At 42.4% G+C, this 20000-nt stretch overlaps 1 protein-coding gene and 1 long non-coding RNA gene across 6 annotated transcripts in view; one reads left to right on the top strand and one right to left on the bottom strand.

Annotated features, from left to right (window-relative positions):
* The window catches only part of LOC139754560 (uncharacterized), a 625282-nt gene that overhangs the window by 512590 nt on the left and 92692 nt on the right, over window positions 1-20000 (top strand). The gene's annotated exons all lie outside the window — the stretch shown is intronic.
* The window catches only part of LOC139754558 (nephrin-like), a 531853-nt gene continuing 516308 nt past the window's right edge, over window positions 4456-20000 (bottom strand). For all 5 annotated transcript variants that reach the window (XM_071671913.1, XM_071671914.1, XM_071671915.1 and 2 more), the window contains 2 exons: window positions 9675-9778; window positions 4456-6138 (listed from right to left, as the gene is read on the bottom strand). In XM_071671913.1, the coding sequence (XP_071528014.1) occupies window positions 5683-6138; window positions 9675-9778 (560 nt within the window). In that variant the 3' untranslated portion in view covers window positions 4456-5682. The remainder of the gene's footprint in view (window positions 6139-9674; window positions 9779-20000) is intronic.

Here is a 20000-nt window from a genome sequence, read left to right as displayed (position 1 = left end):
CAGGGAAATGTGAACCCCTTTTGGAGTGAAAAGTCCTTTAACGAGATTGTACTCCAGGTGATAGAGCCTCGCCAATGGTGATTTGTCATTCGCGGTGTTACTTTGAATAGGCGGGGCCCGGTAACACCGGCGATATATATATATATATATATATATATATATATATATATATATATATGAGATAGTAGACAACTTGGAAAATTCGGAAAGAATCTGATAGCAAAACCAGTTATCTTTTCAAGAGGACATGTTTGCTAGGAGACATGCTCTCATCATACACAAATATGCTGCCAGACTCCTCACCCCCAAGCTTGAGGCCACACCGCGGGCAACGAGCATATATTATCGTCAGCAAAGACAAGAGCGTTCAAGTCCCCTCAAAACGCCTCTCGCTTCGGTAGAGTCCAGCCTGCTGCTCCTGCCAGTGTAGGGCATTCTTGAAGTTGCAGGAACTCTTGGAGAGCTAGTCCTGGGGTTACAACACTAAGAGTTCTTTGTGGAAGGGATCCTAGTGGTTGATATATATATATATATATATATATATATATATATATATATATATATATATATATATATATATATACCCTACCCTGATCCAGGCACCAATTTTGTCGACCATCCCCTAGATAAGGATGAACAGCTGGGTTGACTGTGGACCAACTCCCACAACGAGAATTCGAACCTATTCGCTCGACCCTGGGCGGCCCGTGAATGCATCACGGTTGGGAATGCTAACCTATCAGATCCCCTACACCAATGAGGCTCCGATCAAAACCTCAGTCTGTCACAGAGACAAAGACGCTCTGGACTCGTCCATGGAGCAGATGATGGTGACTTTTGTGAAGTCCATCGAGACGCGCATCATTCTTCTGGCGATGACCTTTCCCAGCCATCAATCCACACACACGACGGCGGCAACTCACTTTCTAACTTTCCCCCGCGTCGACGTGGAATGACGATTTTTCTCCCTTCTGCTATGAACTGGATTTTCCCGAAAGGGCCTACGGGGAATGAGATGAGATTTGAGAGAGAGAGAGAGAGAGAGAGAGAGAGAGAGAGAGAGAGAGAGAGAGAGAGAGAGAATGATATATGTCTGGGAAAGAAAATAAACTCGCGCGTACGTCCGGAAAATAGAATCCTTCTCCTAACGAGCCACTCTCCCAGCATACGTTCGGGTTCCTCTCCCCCTCACAGCATCGACAGAAGTGAAGGCACCGCTTCCTCACCTCACAGCCCATGACGCAAGGTCAGGACTGGTTCAGTCCCTCATACTGATACCCTCCTCCTCTTCACTGGCGAGAGAGAGAGAGAGAGAGAGAGAGAGAGAGAGAGAGAGAGAGAGAGAGAGAGAGTGAGTGGAAAGGCCAGTAAATCTCTCAGACAATAGAAGAAATAATACGAGGCCATTCAAGAAATATGAAATAAAAAAGAGGAAATACCAGAAATCCTGATATTCGAGAGAATATTGTAATTCAGGCGTCAGTCTTTAGACTGAGCGGCAGCCACGAAGCCGTATTGCCATTTCCATGAATCATTTGCGGTTCTGGATGAAACTGAAAAAAAAAATGGTTTTGGAACAGAAGAAATACGTACGAGAAACATTTAATGAGAAAACACAGTTATATACCACCATTACAGAGCTTAGGATATATATATATATATATATATATATATATATATATATATATATATATATATATATATATATATATATATACATACACGAATAAGGTACATATCAACGCACACCTTCATAGAACATACAAACCTCCAACAGCCAGGATCGAACCCGGGACCCCTGTGTTAGCATTCACGCTTCCTGCACAGATGGGTCCCGGGTTCGATCCTGGCTGTTGGAGGTTTGTATGATTATATATATATATATATATATATATATATATATATATATATATATATATATATATATATATATATATATATATCCTCTCTAATACTAGAGGTGTATAGCAATCGGGCATATCCTGCTGAAATCATCTATGAAGTATTTCAGATATGCTTCCTGTTTATCTCTGGGGACCTAATTGTACTGAATTATATCCAATTAAATATAATCAGCTCCCTTTGTCAGAGTTCGGGCACGAAGTTATAATGAGGTGTAGCGTGTGTCGGCGGAAACTTTGCGCTGGTGTTTGAAGCCTGTGTGGTGCCAACCTTGCTTATATGAGAATGTAATTACTTGTCAATTGCTCATCAAACTCAATTTCCCGTTTTTTTTTTTTTTTTTTTTTACATATGAAAATGAGAGATGTATTTCTGTGTCTTTGTCTTAATAGGATTGGGCCCGAAATCATTAACTTCGTTTTGTTGTTAGAAAATTCTTTAGGGGGTGTGTTCTGTGATCTGCTCATGGCTGTAAAACATCATAATGGTGAGGTTACTGCTTGAAATGGGTTCATAACTGACGGACACTTATGTGTCTGTTTTCTGAATGGTGTAGTGTATTTTCTGGTAACGTTACGCATGTCTACACATCTTTACGTCCTGATTCAAACCTTTACGTAATGAAGTAAGTCTGCCTTATTGTTTGCTACCTGTCACTCCATACCTGTCCTCATTCTTCTCAAAAGTACGGGAATACGGAATACAAGAGACAGGTGAAGAGTCTCAGCAACCCACCGTTATTCCTCAAGCGATTGAGCTCCTGACCTCCTCCTCCTCCTCCTCCAGGTTCTTGAAGCATCCTAAGTGAGGTTTGGGGGCACATTTGCGTCGAATATTCACGCAGGTGGATATCGCACATCTAACTTCCTCTTCACGTATCGAAAGACATGGACGTTTCTGAACGAAGATCCACATCAACCTGGAAATGCAAAGACCAAGGCGAGGATAAATATCAGCGTTCCTTTTCCATTAACCCTGGCCCATAGTATTATGAAGTGCATCACAGTCCACCTCCTGGAGTATGAATGGAAGTCTAAGATTCATTCAGGGTGTTGTGAGTAACATTGGAAATCGTGTATACTTTTGCCAGCAGGCTTCGGATACACTGACTGTACTCAAACATACGAAACATACATACCTATTGTCTGTGTAAAAGAGCACGCGTGAAGGTAAATAAGGCTGATATGCAGCAGGTTGGGAAAAGAGGAGCAAGGACACATGCCGTTGTATTGGTTCTCGATTCATTTCATCCAAAGATATTATTGCCCGTTTTATCACGCTGATAGTACTGGATGCTTCCCAGTGTTCTGTTGATTGTTCCACCTCCATACTAACGTCCGTTTCATGCTTCATCATGTTGCTTTCTTCATCATCCGCGTAGTAACGTGTTGAAATATTCAGGTACATCATCTTCACTGCTTTCTCCAATGCTTCCATGAGTCACTTGCTCTCGGGCACCATCCTTCTTAGACCTTATCATCCAGTGTACCAACCTTATCATCCTTACCGTCCTTCTTATCCTTATCATCTCCATATCTTTCTCCTTAACCGACTGACTTCTACATTTCTGACCTATTCCCTTTGGTGTGTTGTCTGCAGTATATATATATATATATATATATATATATATATATATATATAACCTTGGAACCTATTCATAGGGCTTCTGCAGCTCCAGGAATGCATTCTGTGAGGACTAAGGGAATGAATTCCCTTGGAGTGAGTTCCTCAACGAAAATGTACACCCTTTCATCATTGTTGATGCTACAGACCCGGCCACGATATAACGGACCGCTTGCAGGAGAAGTCTGAGAACACACACACACAATATATATATATATATATATATATATATATATATATATATATATATATATATATATATATATATATATACCCTAAGATCAATGTTACCCAAGACCTTTCTGAAGACTGCTGTAGCCCCAAGGCTGCTCTATATTCAGTAGCAGGGAAATTTTTGCTCTTTGAAGAGGGAAGTTCTTTGATGACACTGTACTCATACTCACATAATACAGCTTCGCCAAAGGTGACTTTGCACTCGCTGTATAATCTCATACAGGTAGAGTCTAGGTATATGTATGTATATATATATATATATATATATATATATATATATTGGAAAGAATCAGAATTTTGCGCGTGATCAAGTATATTCCTACGAGTTCACGGGGAAAATGAAACACGTTAAGTTCCCAAGTGCACTTTCGTGTAATAATCACATCTTCAGGGGACATACAAGAGAAATATAAGTTCGTTGATATACAACGAAACGACGTAGCTAGGACGCCATTTAGTAAACATGTGATTGTCCAAGACAGAGAACGAGCGTGATTATTACACGAAAGTGCACTTTGGAACTTGTCTTGTTTCATTTTCATATATATATATATATATATATATATATATATATATATATATATATAAACTATGCATATGCTACAAAAACACAATGAATAATTTCAGGAATCGAACACAAACATGAAAACTGATAATTATCTCAGTAACCAGGACATTCAAACAACTTCATCAAGTCTTTCTAATATTTTTTTTCTTTCTCCCTCTTTCTCTCTCGCACTCTGGCAAGCACCTGGTGCGTGCTCACCGCATTGTATTATTACAGTTATTTTTGGCACATTCATTTACAAACACAGAGCAAAAGAGCAGTTGTCTTCTTCGGGGCCGACGTAATGTCAGCCTCTTTTTTTTGAAGTAGGTTACGATGATTTTTACAAGGCATCGTGGAGGCGCGTCATCACTTGTTATCAATTCTGTTCATTTGGTTGTTCTGATGGGAAGGGGGACACAGACACACACACACACACACACACAGGCCTCTGGTCGTCATGGCAAAAGGCAGGATGGGAAGTCCAGAGGTTAATTAAATGACATTGAAAAACAAGGCTCTTGAGAAAGTCTCATATTTTCTATGGTGTTTGTGTGTGTGTGTGGGGAGGTGGAAGATGATGGAGTGGGTAACATTCTGAGGCAAATAGCCTTCTGTCTCATACAACCTCCCCCCCCCCCGAAAGTGTACACACACACACACACACACACACACACACACACACGTAAACACTGACACACGCATCCATTTAGGGTGAAATTAATGAGAATCTTTTACGAATGAGTAATACGAAAGATAATACAAAATCTCTCTTGAACACCAAAAAACGTTAAATAACCTCGATTACATATATACATATATATATATATATATATATATATATATATATATATATATATATATATATATATATATATAAACGTAGAATTCAAGGCAGTAACAAAATCGGTGTGACGCAAGGCATCACTCTCACTTTTTTGGGGATCTGAATCGAGTCAAAGTGTAAATACATAAAAACAAAAAAGCACTCGAGAAAAATATATGGTGACCTTATTGCCTAAGTGATCATGAGCGCCATGAGGCATTATGTTTGCCACACCCGTTGATGTGTGGAGATTAGGAACTTGCCCACAAAACTGCAAATATATATATATATATATATATATATATATATATATATATATATATATATATATATATATATATATATATATAACCAAACAAGCAGTTCTATCGGGCATCTCTGGTTTCATCTTTTTTTTTTTTATAAATATAATCTTTTGGGAGGGTCTGGGGGCGCCGAGCGCCTCTCATATGTCGCACACACGTCCATTAAAATTCTCTCTCTCTCTCTCTCTCTCTCTCTCTCTCTCTCTCTCTCTCTCTCTCTCTCTCTCTCTCTCTCTCTCCTTCCCTTATAAGACGCTCTCGGTGGAGGAGGACGGGGGCTGGCCCGCCTGCTTGACGCCGGCGATCTTCCACACGTCGAAGAACTTCGACTCGGGCCGAGTCGCCGTCAACTGGTTAATCACTCTTCGCCAGGACGCCGCCTCCGTCTTCCTCCCCTCTTCGTTCCCATCCTCTCCTCCTCCTCCTCCGCCTCCTTTTCCGTCACCTTTTCCGCCGCTCTCGTGTACTTCAGTTCCTTTCGTCCCTCTTTTACCGTTCATCGCCTCCTTGGTTCCCTTGGCCCCCGAGTCTCCTGTAGGAGGTGGCGCGGCAGAGGATAATCTTCCTTTCCTGCTGAGGGAGAACCTGCTCTGAGGAGCTGGCGGCTCGGGCGCCGCCCCTGCCGTAGCGCTGGTGGCGGTGGTGGTAGGCGCTGCGGTGGTGGTCGTCATCATCAAGCAGCTGGTCTGGAAGGGGTCGTTCTGGAACGGAGAAAAAAACTGGAATGTTAGTTCGATCGAAAGAATGTCTTTTTCACCCTATCTGTCCATCTGTCTCCAATTTGGTTTCCCCCTTCTCCTTGTTCCCTCCACCTCTGACACATATATCCTCTTTGTCAAACTTTCCTCACTCGTTCTCTCCATATGTCCAAACCACCTCAACGCACTCCTCTTCAGCTTTCTCAATCACACTCTTCTTATTACCACATCTCTCCCTTACTATTTTATGACAAGCAAACCACCTTACACCACATATTGTCCTTAACCATTCCATTTGCAACACATCCACCCTCCTCCGCACATCCACAGCCATAGCACATGCCTCCGATCCACATAACACCGTTGGAACAACAATACCTTCAAACATACCTATTTTGTCAGACTGTTATCGTTCGTCTTGCGCTGAACTGCCAGCAGAGGAAACCCTCCGTTAACATTAGGATACCACCGTGTTAAAACGAGATCAATGTGCTGTGGACTCGGGTGGGATAAAGCGAATTCGTCCAAAGAGAAGGACGGAAGAAGATACGTGAAGAACAACACATTACGATGAGGGGCGACAGATGTTCATGGGTTAGTAAACCCTTGATACATTGCAGACTGCTTGTGATTAGTTTTGGTAATGCGATCATTCCCACATACATTGGTCTTAGGTATAACTACATATGTTTTATGTGAAATATGTTTCCAGGTAGGCATCAGATATTATCAGATATTCATCAATGCACAACTTATTCAATATCAAAATCAACTTTAGTAAAACCCCTTGATCGCAGTTTTCACTGTTTGCGAGGTAGCAAAAAACAAAACAAAAACAAAAAGAAGAGAGGAACCGCCGCGTTCACACTGTCATGTGTAATGCACCGAAACCACAGCTCCCCATCCACATCCAAGCCCCACAGACCATTCCATGGTTTACCCCAGACGTTTCACATGCCCTCTTTCAGTCCACCGACAACACGTCGACAGCTGTTTGTCACATTGTTCCAATTCACTCTATTGTGTGCACGCCTTTCACCCTCCTGCATGTTCAGGCCCTGATAACTCGAAATCTTTTTCACCCTATCTCTCCATCTCCATTTTGGTTTCCCCTTTTCCCCCTTGTTCCCTCCACCTCTGACACAGGTATCCTCTTGGTCAACCTTTCCTCACTCATTCTCTCCATATGTCCAAACCACCTCAACGCACCCTCTTCAGCTTTCTCAACCACACTCTTTTTAAACGACATCTCTCCCTTACTATTTTATGACAAACAAACCAACTCACACATATTGTCCTTAACCATTCCATTTGCAACACATCCACCCTCCCCGCACATCCACATCCATAGCACATGCCTCCGATCCACATAACACTGTTGGAGCAACAATACCTTCAAACATACCTATTTTCGTCCTCCCACATAACAACCTCTCTTCCTAAAATCTTTATGCTCCTAGAAAAGTCGCCCCCTCACCCACCCTATGACACATTTCCCATTTCAGCTTCCATGGTTCCATTTTCCGCCATGTCCACTCCCAGATATCTAAAACGCTACTTCCTTCAATTTTTCTCCATTCAAACTTAAACTTCGTCTAACCTGACCAGTACTTTCCGATACCTAATAACCTTGCTTTTACTCTCGCGTCTTTCCTTTCACACACACTTTCAAGCAACTCGTGCAATTCTCTGTTCGAATCTGCCACCAGCACTGTGTCATCAGCAAATAACAACGGACTCATTTCTAAGGCCTCGCCTCATTCCCCTTTAGATCGCAAATTCTCCCCTCTCTCCAAGACTCTTTCATTTACTACTATCACCATTCATCCATAAGCAAATTATATATATATATATATATATATATATATATATATATATATATATATATATATATATATATATATATATATATATATATATATAGTGTTCATCTCTGTAAGCAACCGTAGCTTTCAAAACATCATTATAAGTGATAATAGGTTTTTTTTTTCCAACACATTTTCGTTCCCGGTAGATACAGATGACACCGTGGAAAAGATTAATGGTTTACAGTTTTAATTCCTCTCTTATACGATTAGGAATGAGGGTGCGGTGTCTTAGGGTGGAAGGTGATTTTCTTTTTTCTTCTTCACATTCATTGGTGATTGCTGGGGGGGTGGCTGTGATAGAGGAGGGTAAGCAGAAGATAATTAGAGAGAGAGAGAGAGAGAGAGAGAGAGGGAGAAAGGGGAGAGAAAGACAGAGCGAGAACGAAAGGCAGAAAAGTGTTGAGGAGGGAGAGAGAGAGAGAGAGAGAGAGAGAGAGAGAGAGAGAGAGAGAGAGAGAGAGAGAGAGAGATGAAAAGAAGACAAAGAGAGAGAAACGGATGTGAAAGAAAAAGAAACCAAAGACAGATTAAAGAAAATCGAAGGTACATGCGTACTGACGAAGACCTCACACGAGGGAGAGAGAGGGAAAGAGTGCTACTCTCTCTCTCTCTCTCTCTCTCTCTCTCTCTCTCTCTCTCTCTCCTAATACACGAGAGAATCGCTGGATGTTGTTGTTGTCACTACCACCTTAAAGAAACATGGCGGGGTCTCCAGCAAGCCAAGAATGCGCCCTCAAGCCTTCTTAGAATTTCCCCTCAACAATTTTTCTGAATCTGTTATATTTTTACTTAAAACATTCTCCTCAATTCAACCGGAGCTCTCTAAGGTCGCTGAATTGACCACTGCCAGGGAGACTTCAGAAACAGAATAGAAAAGAAGGAGAAAAATATGAGAGAAAGTGATGATGAATGAGGATGATGAGGGAATGATGAGGAGGACCATGAGTACCTGGATCTGGCACGGAGGAGGAGGAGGAGGAGAGGATATCACTGGCTGAGGCACAGATGTAACGTCACCTACAGATACGATCTATGTCCTCTGCGAATACTATACGAAGGTGCTCAGTAAGGGTCGGTGCATGTAGCCCTCGCTGCAGTGAGAGTGCCTACCTACGAGTGCTACCTACGAGCACCTACCTACGAATGTCTACCTACGAGTGCCAACCTATGAATGTCTCTTCCTACGAGCAACTACCTACGAGCACCTACCTACCTACGTCTACCTACGAGTGCCAACCTACAAGTACCTACCTATGAATGTCTCTACCTACGAGCAACTACCTACGAATGTCTACCTACGAGCACCTACCTCCGCATGTCTACCTACGAGCACCTACCTACGAATATCTACCTACGAGTACCTACCTACGCATGTCTACCTACGAGTACCTACCTACGCATGTCTACCTACGAGTACCTACCTACGCATGTCTACCTACAAGCACCTACCTACGAATGTCTACCTACGAGCACCTACCTACCTACATACCTACGACGGTATTTTTCTTATGATGTAGGGTTGGTGCGTAGCCATGACAACGCCTGCCTACAACGGTGGGAGCTGCTCTGTCATGATGTATGGGGTCAGTGCCCGGCTCTCAAAAGCAGAGAGAGAGAGAGAGAGAGAGAGAGAGAGAGAGAGAATCGTGAAGAAGGTATTCGTCGACGTACCTGCTGGAGGTGTGCGAAGCCCCTGTACCTTCCCGTGGCGTCGTAGATCGTGTGCTGGACCACGCCGTTGACGCACAGCCCGTCCACGTTGTCTCTGCCCTCACCTGCCGAGAGAGGTAGAGACTGAGAGACTAGCATGCGTAATATATATATATATATATATATATATATATATATATATATATATATATATATATATATATATATATATATATATATATATATATATATATATATATATATAATACTCCTTCTAATGCATGGGGAAATGAAAAACAAGTTCCCGAGTGCACTTTAGTGAAGTAATCACATCATAAGTAGAGATACAATGAAATAATTTGTCAGTTGATATATATATATATATATATATCGGTTTGAGATGCGATCCACTGCTGGTATATCATTAAGCCAGGGATATTGACATACACTCTAAACATCATCTGTTGGAATTGTAATATCCTTGGATTCAATGGCTACCAACATATAAAGGCTGCCTAACCAGACACACACACAGCATGTCAGACATACAATATACAGAATTACTCCTATTTTCCCGATGGTGAAAGAGTCTGGTATACGTTTAGAAGCGTATATGTCTATATACACGGGAGGAGGCGTTACCAATGTGCATTATATAAAGAAGAGGCTTCTCCATTGTGGACAAGTACCTCTTATTCTCTCACACCACACCTATACACAGCCACCAGATGTCTGCAGTATTATCAACATTTGCTTCGTTTTTATGAGCTCTGTTCCACAGGGCCACACAATGCTCTTCTCCTCCCGGGAGAGAGAAAAAAAGAGAATATTACTTTGTCCTTTTTTCTTTAGTGTGAGTGCTCTCTCGTCGTGTCCTGTTGTAATCGTTTTTCTTCACAGTCCTTCTGGATTTTCGAAGAAGACAGATTATTGATAACAAAAAGATCATCGGGTAACTTAGGGTCACAGATGAAGAAATGGCAATAGTTATGGACAATAATTCTGGTGTAGTACAGAAGTGACGTTCAGCTATGTAAACTTCCGTGAAAATTCGTAAAGTGAATGTGTACACCCCGTACGATTTTTCTCTAAGGTATGAAATTTTTTTTGAATACCGTTTCTGAGAAACTTAAACTCCCTACGATCAGATTTTTCTCCAGCATTATGAAATCGTCTGAATGACCCTCATGGCGTAGTCGACTGAGGGGATTATTATCATTATTATTATTATTCCCCCAATTTTCGTGCACCGTCAGGAAATATGAAAATCATTTGAGAAATGAGAGACAAGACTATAAGCCAGGCCGAAGAGGAGGAGGAGGGAAGAGTCTGGTGTGGTGGCCTCCTCCTCCACATCCGGCATCTTGTGGAGAACGCCCGAGGAATTTCCAATCTCATTTCTTATTAAGTCAAGGACCTCACGAGAGGTTTAGGGTTTCCTCGGGTGTAAAGCTACCAGGAGACATCTCCGGGGATCTGTGGGGGGGACGTACTTGTGAATTTACGAGACCTCTTACGGATCTTCCGATGGAGTCTACTCCGTTAGGCTTCGACGATCATTGTAATTCATTGTTTTCTTCAGCGATTTAGTTTTCTGGAAGTCTAGGGTTCTTCTGGAAAGCTTTCTAGGGATTCCTCTTTTTATTTTCCGTGAATTCTAATCGTTCCTGGAGACCTTCCAGGGATTTTAAGAACAAGTCTACCAGTTCTAGGAGGTAGGTAGATGCACCAAATATCTTTCCAGGATTGTTCAAGTTCCTGGAATATCTCGAGGACAAGTATGATAAACCAAAGGGTTCCAGGGCATCTTGTCAACTAAGAGAAATCCAGGATGTCGAATCCATCGGATTTTCTTGCGAGGATGTAGCCCACTCTGACTGGTTTCTAAGACGATCCAGTTTAGATAAAAGTTCAGGCCAAAGGGTATGTCTGCTCGATCACTAAATCTACGAGTATGTACCTAGTCTGGGAAAGGGTGTTTTCAAGTGTGTCCAACCTGATGGCGCGTTTCCTCGAGCCCAGTATATATTGGGATAACCCTGAGGATCTTCTCTTGTTACAAACTCTCATGGGTATTGAGGAGGGTCAATGTAGAATATGATTAAACACAGAGACCTCAGGAGGAATCAGCAATTCACATGTTCTTGGGAATGTCCCTCGTAAACGATTTTCCAAAAGGAATTATGAAATCCGCCAGTATTAAGCCAGAGAGTTTCCAGATAGAAGGAATTTCTAGTTAGTGTTCAATAAAACCATTTTTTTTTTCTTATTCCTATTGTGGTAATGGTGTTCTGTAGGACTTAAACGAGGGAGCCTGAATAGATATTCTTTTTTTCTTTTTTTTCGTCTGCAAACCTAAACTTTCATAGTTTTGCCACTGATCTGAGGATTACCACTAGAGACTTGCCTGGAATACATAGGCGAGTTGCAGCGTCTTTTGGATTAACCTGAAGGCTCTTAGACGTTCTTTTCTTCTTGTGTGTATGTGTGTGTGTGTGTGTGTGTGTAAAAGGTGATGCTCTGGAAGCCTCAAGACCTCTAAAGGTCCTTATCCTACATGACAGCACAGGGGCCAGTAGAAGTAAAGATGGGAGTGGTTTGGTAGGGTGTGGGGACTAAGGTGTTGAGACGCTGAAATGTGATGGCAGATGGTGCAAAGTATACTAGACGTCTCTTCCTTGTATATCAACTGACCGTTTTACGTTTTCTGTCTCATTCTTGTATCTCCCCTGATGATGTGATCCTACAACGAAAGTTCACTTGGGAACTTATCGTGTTTCATTTTCCGCGTGGTTAACACTTGTACCACAGTAGTTTGATGTGATATACAGTCTTGCATAATACATCATATACATCACCTGGCACATCTTAATAAAAGACTGACAGGCTTTTCTTCTCCTCCAAACTTCGTATAAATACTTTCCCTTGTCTCTTCTTCTTTTTTCCCTTTCATTAACCTCTCTTCATCTTAATTAAGGCCCGGCCTTGGTGTGAACTTTGATCCGTGGAGGGAGCCTCCAACGTGAAGATAAAAATATATATATACAATGCAGTACGTCATTATGCTCTCGTGGTATCACATGAGCTGCCCGGTGATGGGCAACGCAGCTCATGGTTGTTGCTGCTATTATATGGTGATGTACAGCGCCTCATGGTCTTAGGGGCGTCTCATGGGTTTTCTCGAGGGGCTGTACGCCACGAGTATAAGAAAGGGGGGTCAAGCCTTGGATTTCACAGGAGGGTACGCTGTGGGTTTTCACTGGGTGGGGGGGAGCACGCTATGGGTTGCACAGGGGGAATATGCCAAGGGTTTTCACAGGAGGAGATACGCTATGGGTTTTCACAGGGGGAGATACGCCATGGGTTTTCACAGGGGGATACGTCATGGGTTTTCACAAGGGGATACTCCATGGGGTGATAGGCCATGGGTATCTCAAGGTATAAGCCAAAGGTTTCACATGCGGATACGCCTTGGGTTTTCACAGGGGGATACGCCATGGGTTTTCACAGGAGATACGCCATGGGTTTTCACAGGAGGAGATACGCCATGGGTTTTCACAGGGGGATACGCCATGGGTTTTCACAGGGGGATACGTCATGGGTTTTCACAGGGGGATACGTCATGGGTTTTCACAGGGGGATACGTCATGGATTTTCACAGGGGGAGATACGCCATGGGTTTTCACAGGGGGATACGTCATGGGTTTTCACAGGGGGATACGTCGTGGGTTTTCACAAGGGGATACTTCATGGGTTTTCACAAGGGGATACTTCATGGGTTTTGACGGGGGGGATAGGCCATAGGTTTCACAAGGTATAAGCCAAAGGTTTCACATGCGGATACGCCTTGGGTTTTCACAGGGGGATACGTCATGGGTTTTCACAAGGGAGTACTCCATGGGTTTTCACGGGGGGAAACGCCAAAGGTTTCACATGGGGATACGCCATGGGTTTTCACAGAGGGAACACGCCATGGGTTTCACAGAGGGGGATACGCCATGGCTTTCACAGGGGGATACGCCATGGATTCCCACAGGGGGATACGCCATGGGTTTTCACAGGGTAATACGCCATGGGTTTCACAGGGTAATACGCCATGGGGTTCCACAGGGAGGGAGATACGCCATGGGTTTCACAGGGTAATGCGCCATGGGGTTCCACAGGGAGGGAGATACGCCACGGGTTTTCACAGGGGTAAAAAAGGCCATGGGGTTTCAAAGAAGATGAAGACAAAGACACAGACCTGAAACTCCTCATGGCAAAGGCAATACCTGTTCCCAAGTCCCTCTTGCTACCACCCTTTCACCCACCCTCCTTCCCTCTCCCGTGCAAACTAATAGCAATATTTGCTGTTGACATCTGCTTTTTTGGGGTGGAGGGAGTGTGGGCGGCGTGGCTCCCAGGCAAAGACGTCTCGGTGTCCAATGATCCCTGCCAATAAGGAAAAGATGAGGGAGCGGGAAATGAGATGTGAGAGGGCGACTGGAGATGCTGCGAGACACACACACACACACACACACACACACACACACACACACACACACTCGCACAAAAAGGAAAACGAGGTTCAGGGTTTGGAGATGAGATGCAACAGATGGTCGGGCTTAAAGAGGTTAGATGCGATGTAAGGGTGCAATATATGAGAGGGTGAGAGTTGTGTAATTACACACTTTTGTTACGTGCCATTTGCACAGTGTGGGGTGGACGCTCTACACCTGGGTGTGTGTGTGTGTGTGTGTGTGTGTGTGTGTGTGTGTGTGATTGCTTGTGCGTGTGCGTTTGTGTGTGTGTTTGTTTGTAAAATCATATATTCATCACCTCTGCCAACTGGGTTACCTATTCATCAACTTCAACGTTGTGAAACATGATACCTAGGGATATGGATAAAGAAATCGCCATTTCCTGCGTTAGCGAGGCAGCGTTAAGAACAGAGGACTGAGCCTTAGTGGGAATATCCTCACTTGGCCCCCTTCTCTGTTCCTTCTACACACAAACACAACACACACACACACACACATATATATATATATATATATATATATATATATATATATATATATATATATATATATATATAAACACATAGATACTGAATAAAACTTAGCTTATTTCAAATCTGGCAAGACGTAATATACCAAAACATTTCGTATCAGCCCTCAATTTTTAGCATTACATTCCTGTTTTCTGTTTGAAAATGACTCTATCCTGATATTTAAGTTCGTTAGGTAAGTCCTTTCCGTCAGGAAAAAAAAAAATGTACGAGAAAGAAGAAAAAAAATATATGCATCAGCTACAAAAAATACTTTAGTCAAAAATACACCAAAGGGTAAGTGCGCTTCAGGAGCAAAAGTGAAAATACATCGAGATGGAAACTTTTGAATAGGAAAAAATATATATATATATATATATATATATATATATATATATATATATATATATATATATATATATATATATATATAAAACAGCTGTTCAGAGTAGCTTAAGTGCATCAGCTGTTCGGAAAGCCTTCAACATGTCAGTTGCTCAGGGAGAGAGAGAGAGAGAGAGAGAGAGAGAGAGAGAGAGAGAGAGAGAGAGAGAGAGAGAGAGAGAGTCGAGTATGACAGCTGTTCAGAGAAACTTTTTTTACTTTTTCTTTACCAAGGTTAACGTACATCAGCTGTTCCGAAAGGCATATGTCACTTGGTAGTGAAGGTTTCTAATGTCACTTGCTGGGGAAGGTTTCTAAGTGTGTCATCTGCTCAAGAGAGGGTTAAGTATACAATCTCTTAGTGTATGGCTTTAAGTATGTCGCTTGGCAGGGAAGTTTTAAGTAAGCCATCTGCTCAGAGAGGGTTAAGTATACAATCTCTTGGTGTATGGCTTTAAGTACGTCAGTAACTCTGAGAGGGTTTAGATATGTCGGCTGTTCAGAGACGCTGAAGTAAACCAGCTACTTATACTCAAGTATGTCATTTCAGAGGACAGAAAGCATGTAAGTAGTTAAAGTAGGGCCAGTCTGTATTGTAACGTCATTTCTATACATGATCATTTTAACGTTACCTCAAAACTGACGCTGTGGCACAACGCACCTTCGATACTGATTGTGTACGGTTCATATACAGTCACCAGACGACTTCCAGTCAAATCTTTCGCTCTTGTCTTCCACGCCAGATTTAATATATATGCTAAAAAGGCTTCGGTTTTTATATATATGAAAAAACAAACAAATAGAAAAGAAGTCATGGTTACCGCCACAACTAGAGTTGGACAGGAAATTAAACTGTGTGACAAGGAGGCCAATTTTTCACTTGGCACTTCAATCACATACGTAAGCGTTGGGGAGAAATGATTTGAAAATGTTTTTTTTTCTCTCTTACACGACATTTGAGATATTCTTCGTGTGTGTGTGTGTGTGTGTCTGCGTGTGTGAGCGTGTATGTGTGTGTGTGTGTGTGTGTGTGTAGTGCCTACTACACTGTTGTCACATTCTGTAAGGACTTTGGAACCCCTTCCTACCGTTGCTGGAAGATCTAGCGCTATCCTTGATACCATATCCTACAACCAACTTGGTTATAGGATATGGTCTACCACTGCCACAAGACCTGGTGATATCTCCCCAGTGCCATGTCCTATAATGAAATGGCATCCCCTCCTACCATCACTAGATGACCTGGTGTTAACCCTGACACCATATCCTATAATCAAATTGGAACACCTCCTGTCACTGCCAGATCATATCCTATACCCCCATTTGGCTATAGGATATAATATACCATTCCGAGAAGACCTGTTGATATTGCTGATACCATATCCTATAATCAAAGATAAACGCCTCCTACCATCGCCAGAGGACGTGGCGATATCCTTGATACCGTATCCTATAACCCCATTTGGCTGTGGGATACAGCATACCATTCCTAGAAGACATGGTGATATTGCCGATACCATATCCTTCAAGCAGTTCAGATCCTCTCCTACCATTGCCATAGTAGAGTACGGTGTCCTAATGCCATAGTCCTTAAGCATTTTGGATCCTCCAACCTACCATGGCCACTCGAACTTGTACAAGTTGCCTTAGATACCAGTCTCGTAATACCACTTTGCTAATCACCAGCTGGGAGTTACACGCCTAATGCCATTCATTCGTAGGCTATTATTGTTGCTAGTCACTAGCTGGGAGATACACGCCTAATGCCATTCATTCCTAGGCTATTATTGTTGCTAGTCACTAGCTGAGAGATACACGCCTAATGCCATGCATTCCTAGGCTATTATTGTTGCTAGTCACTAGCTGGGAGATACACGCCTAATGCCATGCATTCCTAGGCTATTATTGTTGCTAGTCACTAGCTGGGAGATACACGCCTAATGCCATTCATTCCTAGGCTATTATTGTTGCTAGTCACTAGCTGAGAGATACACGCCTAATGCCATGCATTCCTAGGCTATTATTGTTGCTAGTCACTAGCTGGGAGATACACGCCTCATGCCATTCATTCCTAGGCTATTACTGTTGCTAATCACTAGCTGGGAGATACACGCCTCATGCCATTCATTCCTAGGCTATTACTGTTGCTAATCACTAGCTGGGAGATACACGCCTCATGCCATTCATTCGTAGGCTATTATTGTTGCTAGTCACTAGCTGGGAGATACACGCCTAATGCCATTCATTCCTAGGCTATTACTGTTGCTAATCACTAGCTGGGAGATACACGCCTCATGCCATTCATTCGTAGGCTATTATTGTTGCTAGTCACTAGCTGGGAGATACACGCCTAATGCCATTCATTCCTAGGCTATTATTGTTGCTAGTCACTAGGTGGGAGATACACGCCTAATGCCATTCATTCCTAGGCTATTATTGTTGCTAGTCACTAGCTGGGAGATACACGCCTAATGCCATGCATTCCTAGGCTATTATTGTTGCTAGTCACTAGCTGGGAGATACACGCCTCATGCCATTCATTCCTAGGTTATTATTGTTGCTAGTCACTAGCTGGGAGATACACGCCTAATGCCATTCATTCGTAGGCTATTATTGTTGCTAGTCACTAGCTGGGAGATACACGCCTAATGCCATGCATTCCTAGGCTATTATTGTTGCTAATCACTAGCTGGGAGATACACGCCTAATGCCATGCATTCCTAGGCTATTATTCTTGCTAGTCACTAGCTGGGATATACACGCCTAATGCCATGCATTCCTAGGCTATTATTGTTGCTAGTCACTAGCTGGGAGATACACGCCTAATGCCATTTATTCCTAGGCTATTATTGTTGCTAGTCACTAGCTGGGAGATACACGCCTAATGCCATTTATTCCTAGGCTATTATTGTTGCTAGTCACTAGCTGGGAGATACACGCCTAATGCCATGCATTCCTAGGCTATTATTGTTGCTAGTCACTAGCTGGGAGATACACGCCTAATGCCATGCATTCCTAGGCTATTATTGTTGCTAATCACTAGCTGGGAGATACACGCCTAATGCCATTCATTCGTAGGCTATTATTGTTGCTAGTCACTAGCTGGGAGATACACGCCTAATGCCATGCATTCCTAGGCTATTATTGTTGCTAATCACTAGCTGGGAGATACACGCCTAATGCCATGCATTCCTAGGCTATTATTCTTGCTAGTCACTAGCTGGGATATACACGCCTAATGCCATGCATTCCTAGGCTATTATTGTTGCTAGTCACTAGCTGGGAGATACACGCCTAATGCCATTTATTCCTAGGCTATTATTGTTGCTAGTCACTAGCTGGGAGATACACGCCTAATGCCATGCATTCCTAGGCTATTATTGTTGCTAGTCACTAGCTGGGAGATACACGCCTCATGCCATTCATTCCTAGGTTATTATTGTTGCTAGTCACTAGCTGGGAGATACACGCCTAATGCCATTCATTCGTAGGCTATTATTGTTGCTAGTCACTAGCTGGGAGATACACGCCTAATGCCATGCATTCCTAGGCTATTATTGTTGCTAGTCACTAGCTGGGATATACACGCCTAATGCCATGCATTCCTAGGCTATTATTGTTGCTAGTCACTAGCTGGGAGATACACGCCTAATGCCATTTATTCCTAGGCTATTATTGTTGCTAGTCACTAGCTGGGAGATACACGCCTAATGCCATGCATTCCTAGGCTATTATTGTTGCTAGTCACTAGCTGGGAGATACACGCCTGATGCTATTCATTCCTAGGCTATTATTGTCATCAAAATTACTATGACTTACTATTATTCAAAAGGCAATTACTGTCACACACATATGACAATATTCCCGTGTATGCAGTTCGTGGGATTTTCATTCTTTATGAAGCGGTGGAAAAGAAATAAAACGTGGAAAGTCATACTCGTGTTTCTTCTCATCACCAAAAATTAGAAAATATGAGAAAACGTTTCTAAATCTCTCTCCCTGATACATTTTTTTCCCTCTCCTTTTCATTCATACGTCTAATTACTTTCAAATGCACAAAAAGAAACACACACACACACACACACACACACACACACAATTTTTTCTGACATCGCCATCACGTTAATGATTACAGCAATGGCCTCTCTCTCTCTCTCTCTCTCTCTCTCTCTCTCTCTCTCTCTCTCTCTCTCTCTCTCTCTCTCTCTCTCTCTCATAATTTACTCGAGTGCTTAACCAGTGTCAAGGGACATCCTATCTGTGTGAGTATGGCAGCCTACCTTCTACAGTGCTGTAGAGGGACTCGCACTCCACATCCAGTACTCAAGAGTTACAAAGTAATAAGATACGTAGACCAGTTATGTGATAAGAGACCGCTTGGCCCAACACAGGTTGTATTTGGTGATGGAGTATATATATTTTCCTACCTCGTTCAATATCATTCTTCTGTGTTTCCTCAGCTGAAAGTTTGTTGTTTTTTCTACGTTTCTGTTTCCCTATTTTGTATTTTGGTTGTAATTCGCACACTACCCGGTGAAGATACTGTTATTTTGTATCGCTTTTAAGTGGCTATAAGTTATGTAAGTGGGTATAAGTAGCTAATTATGGACTGTGTACTGTGGGTTTTTCAGAGTGTTTGATATATACATTGTGTGCGTTTTGTGACGCAGGTTTTTTTTTTTTTTTCGTATTTTTGTAGATTTCTGATGATGCCTCTGGGAAGGTGAAAACTTGACACGAACAGACAATGGACAGTTTTGGACAACTGGTGTCTGGCACTTAACTAATAGTAATATAATACTAAGAAAGAAGATTAATCACTTTAAATATGCTGTCGTATTCGACTCTGTGTGTGTGTGTGTGTGTGTGTGTGTGTGTATGTGTATGTATGTATGTATGTATGTATGTGTGTGTGTGTGTGTGTGTGTGTGTGT

This window comes from Panulirus ornatus, chromosome 17, assembly GCF_036320965.1.
Source record: "Panulirus ornatus isolate Po-2019 chromosome 17, ASM3632096v1, whole genome shotgun sequence".
In the NCBI taxonomy this organism is placed as follows: domain Eukaryota; kingdom Metazoa; phylum Arthropoda; class Malacostraca; order Decapoda; family Palinuridae; genus Panulirus; species Panulirus ornatus.
The sequence above is the reverse complement of the archived record's forward strand: the minus strand, read 5'-3'. Positions and strand labels throughout refer to the sequence as shown.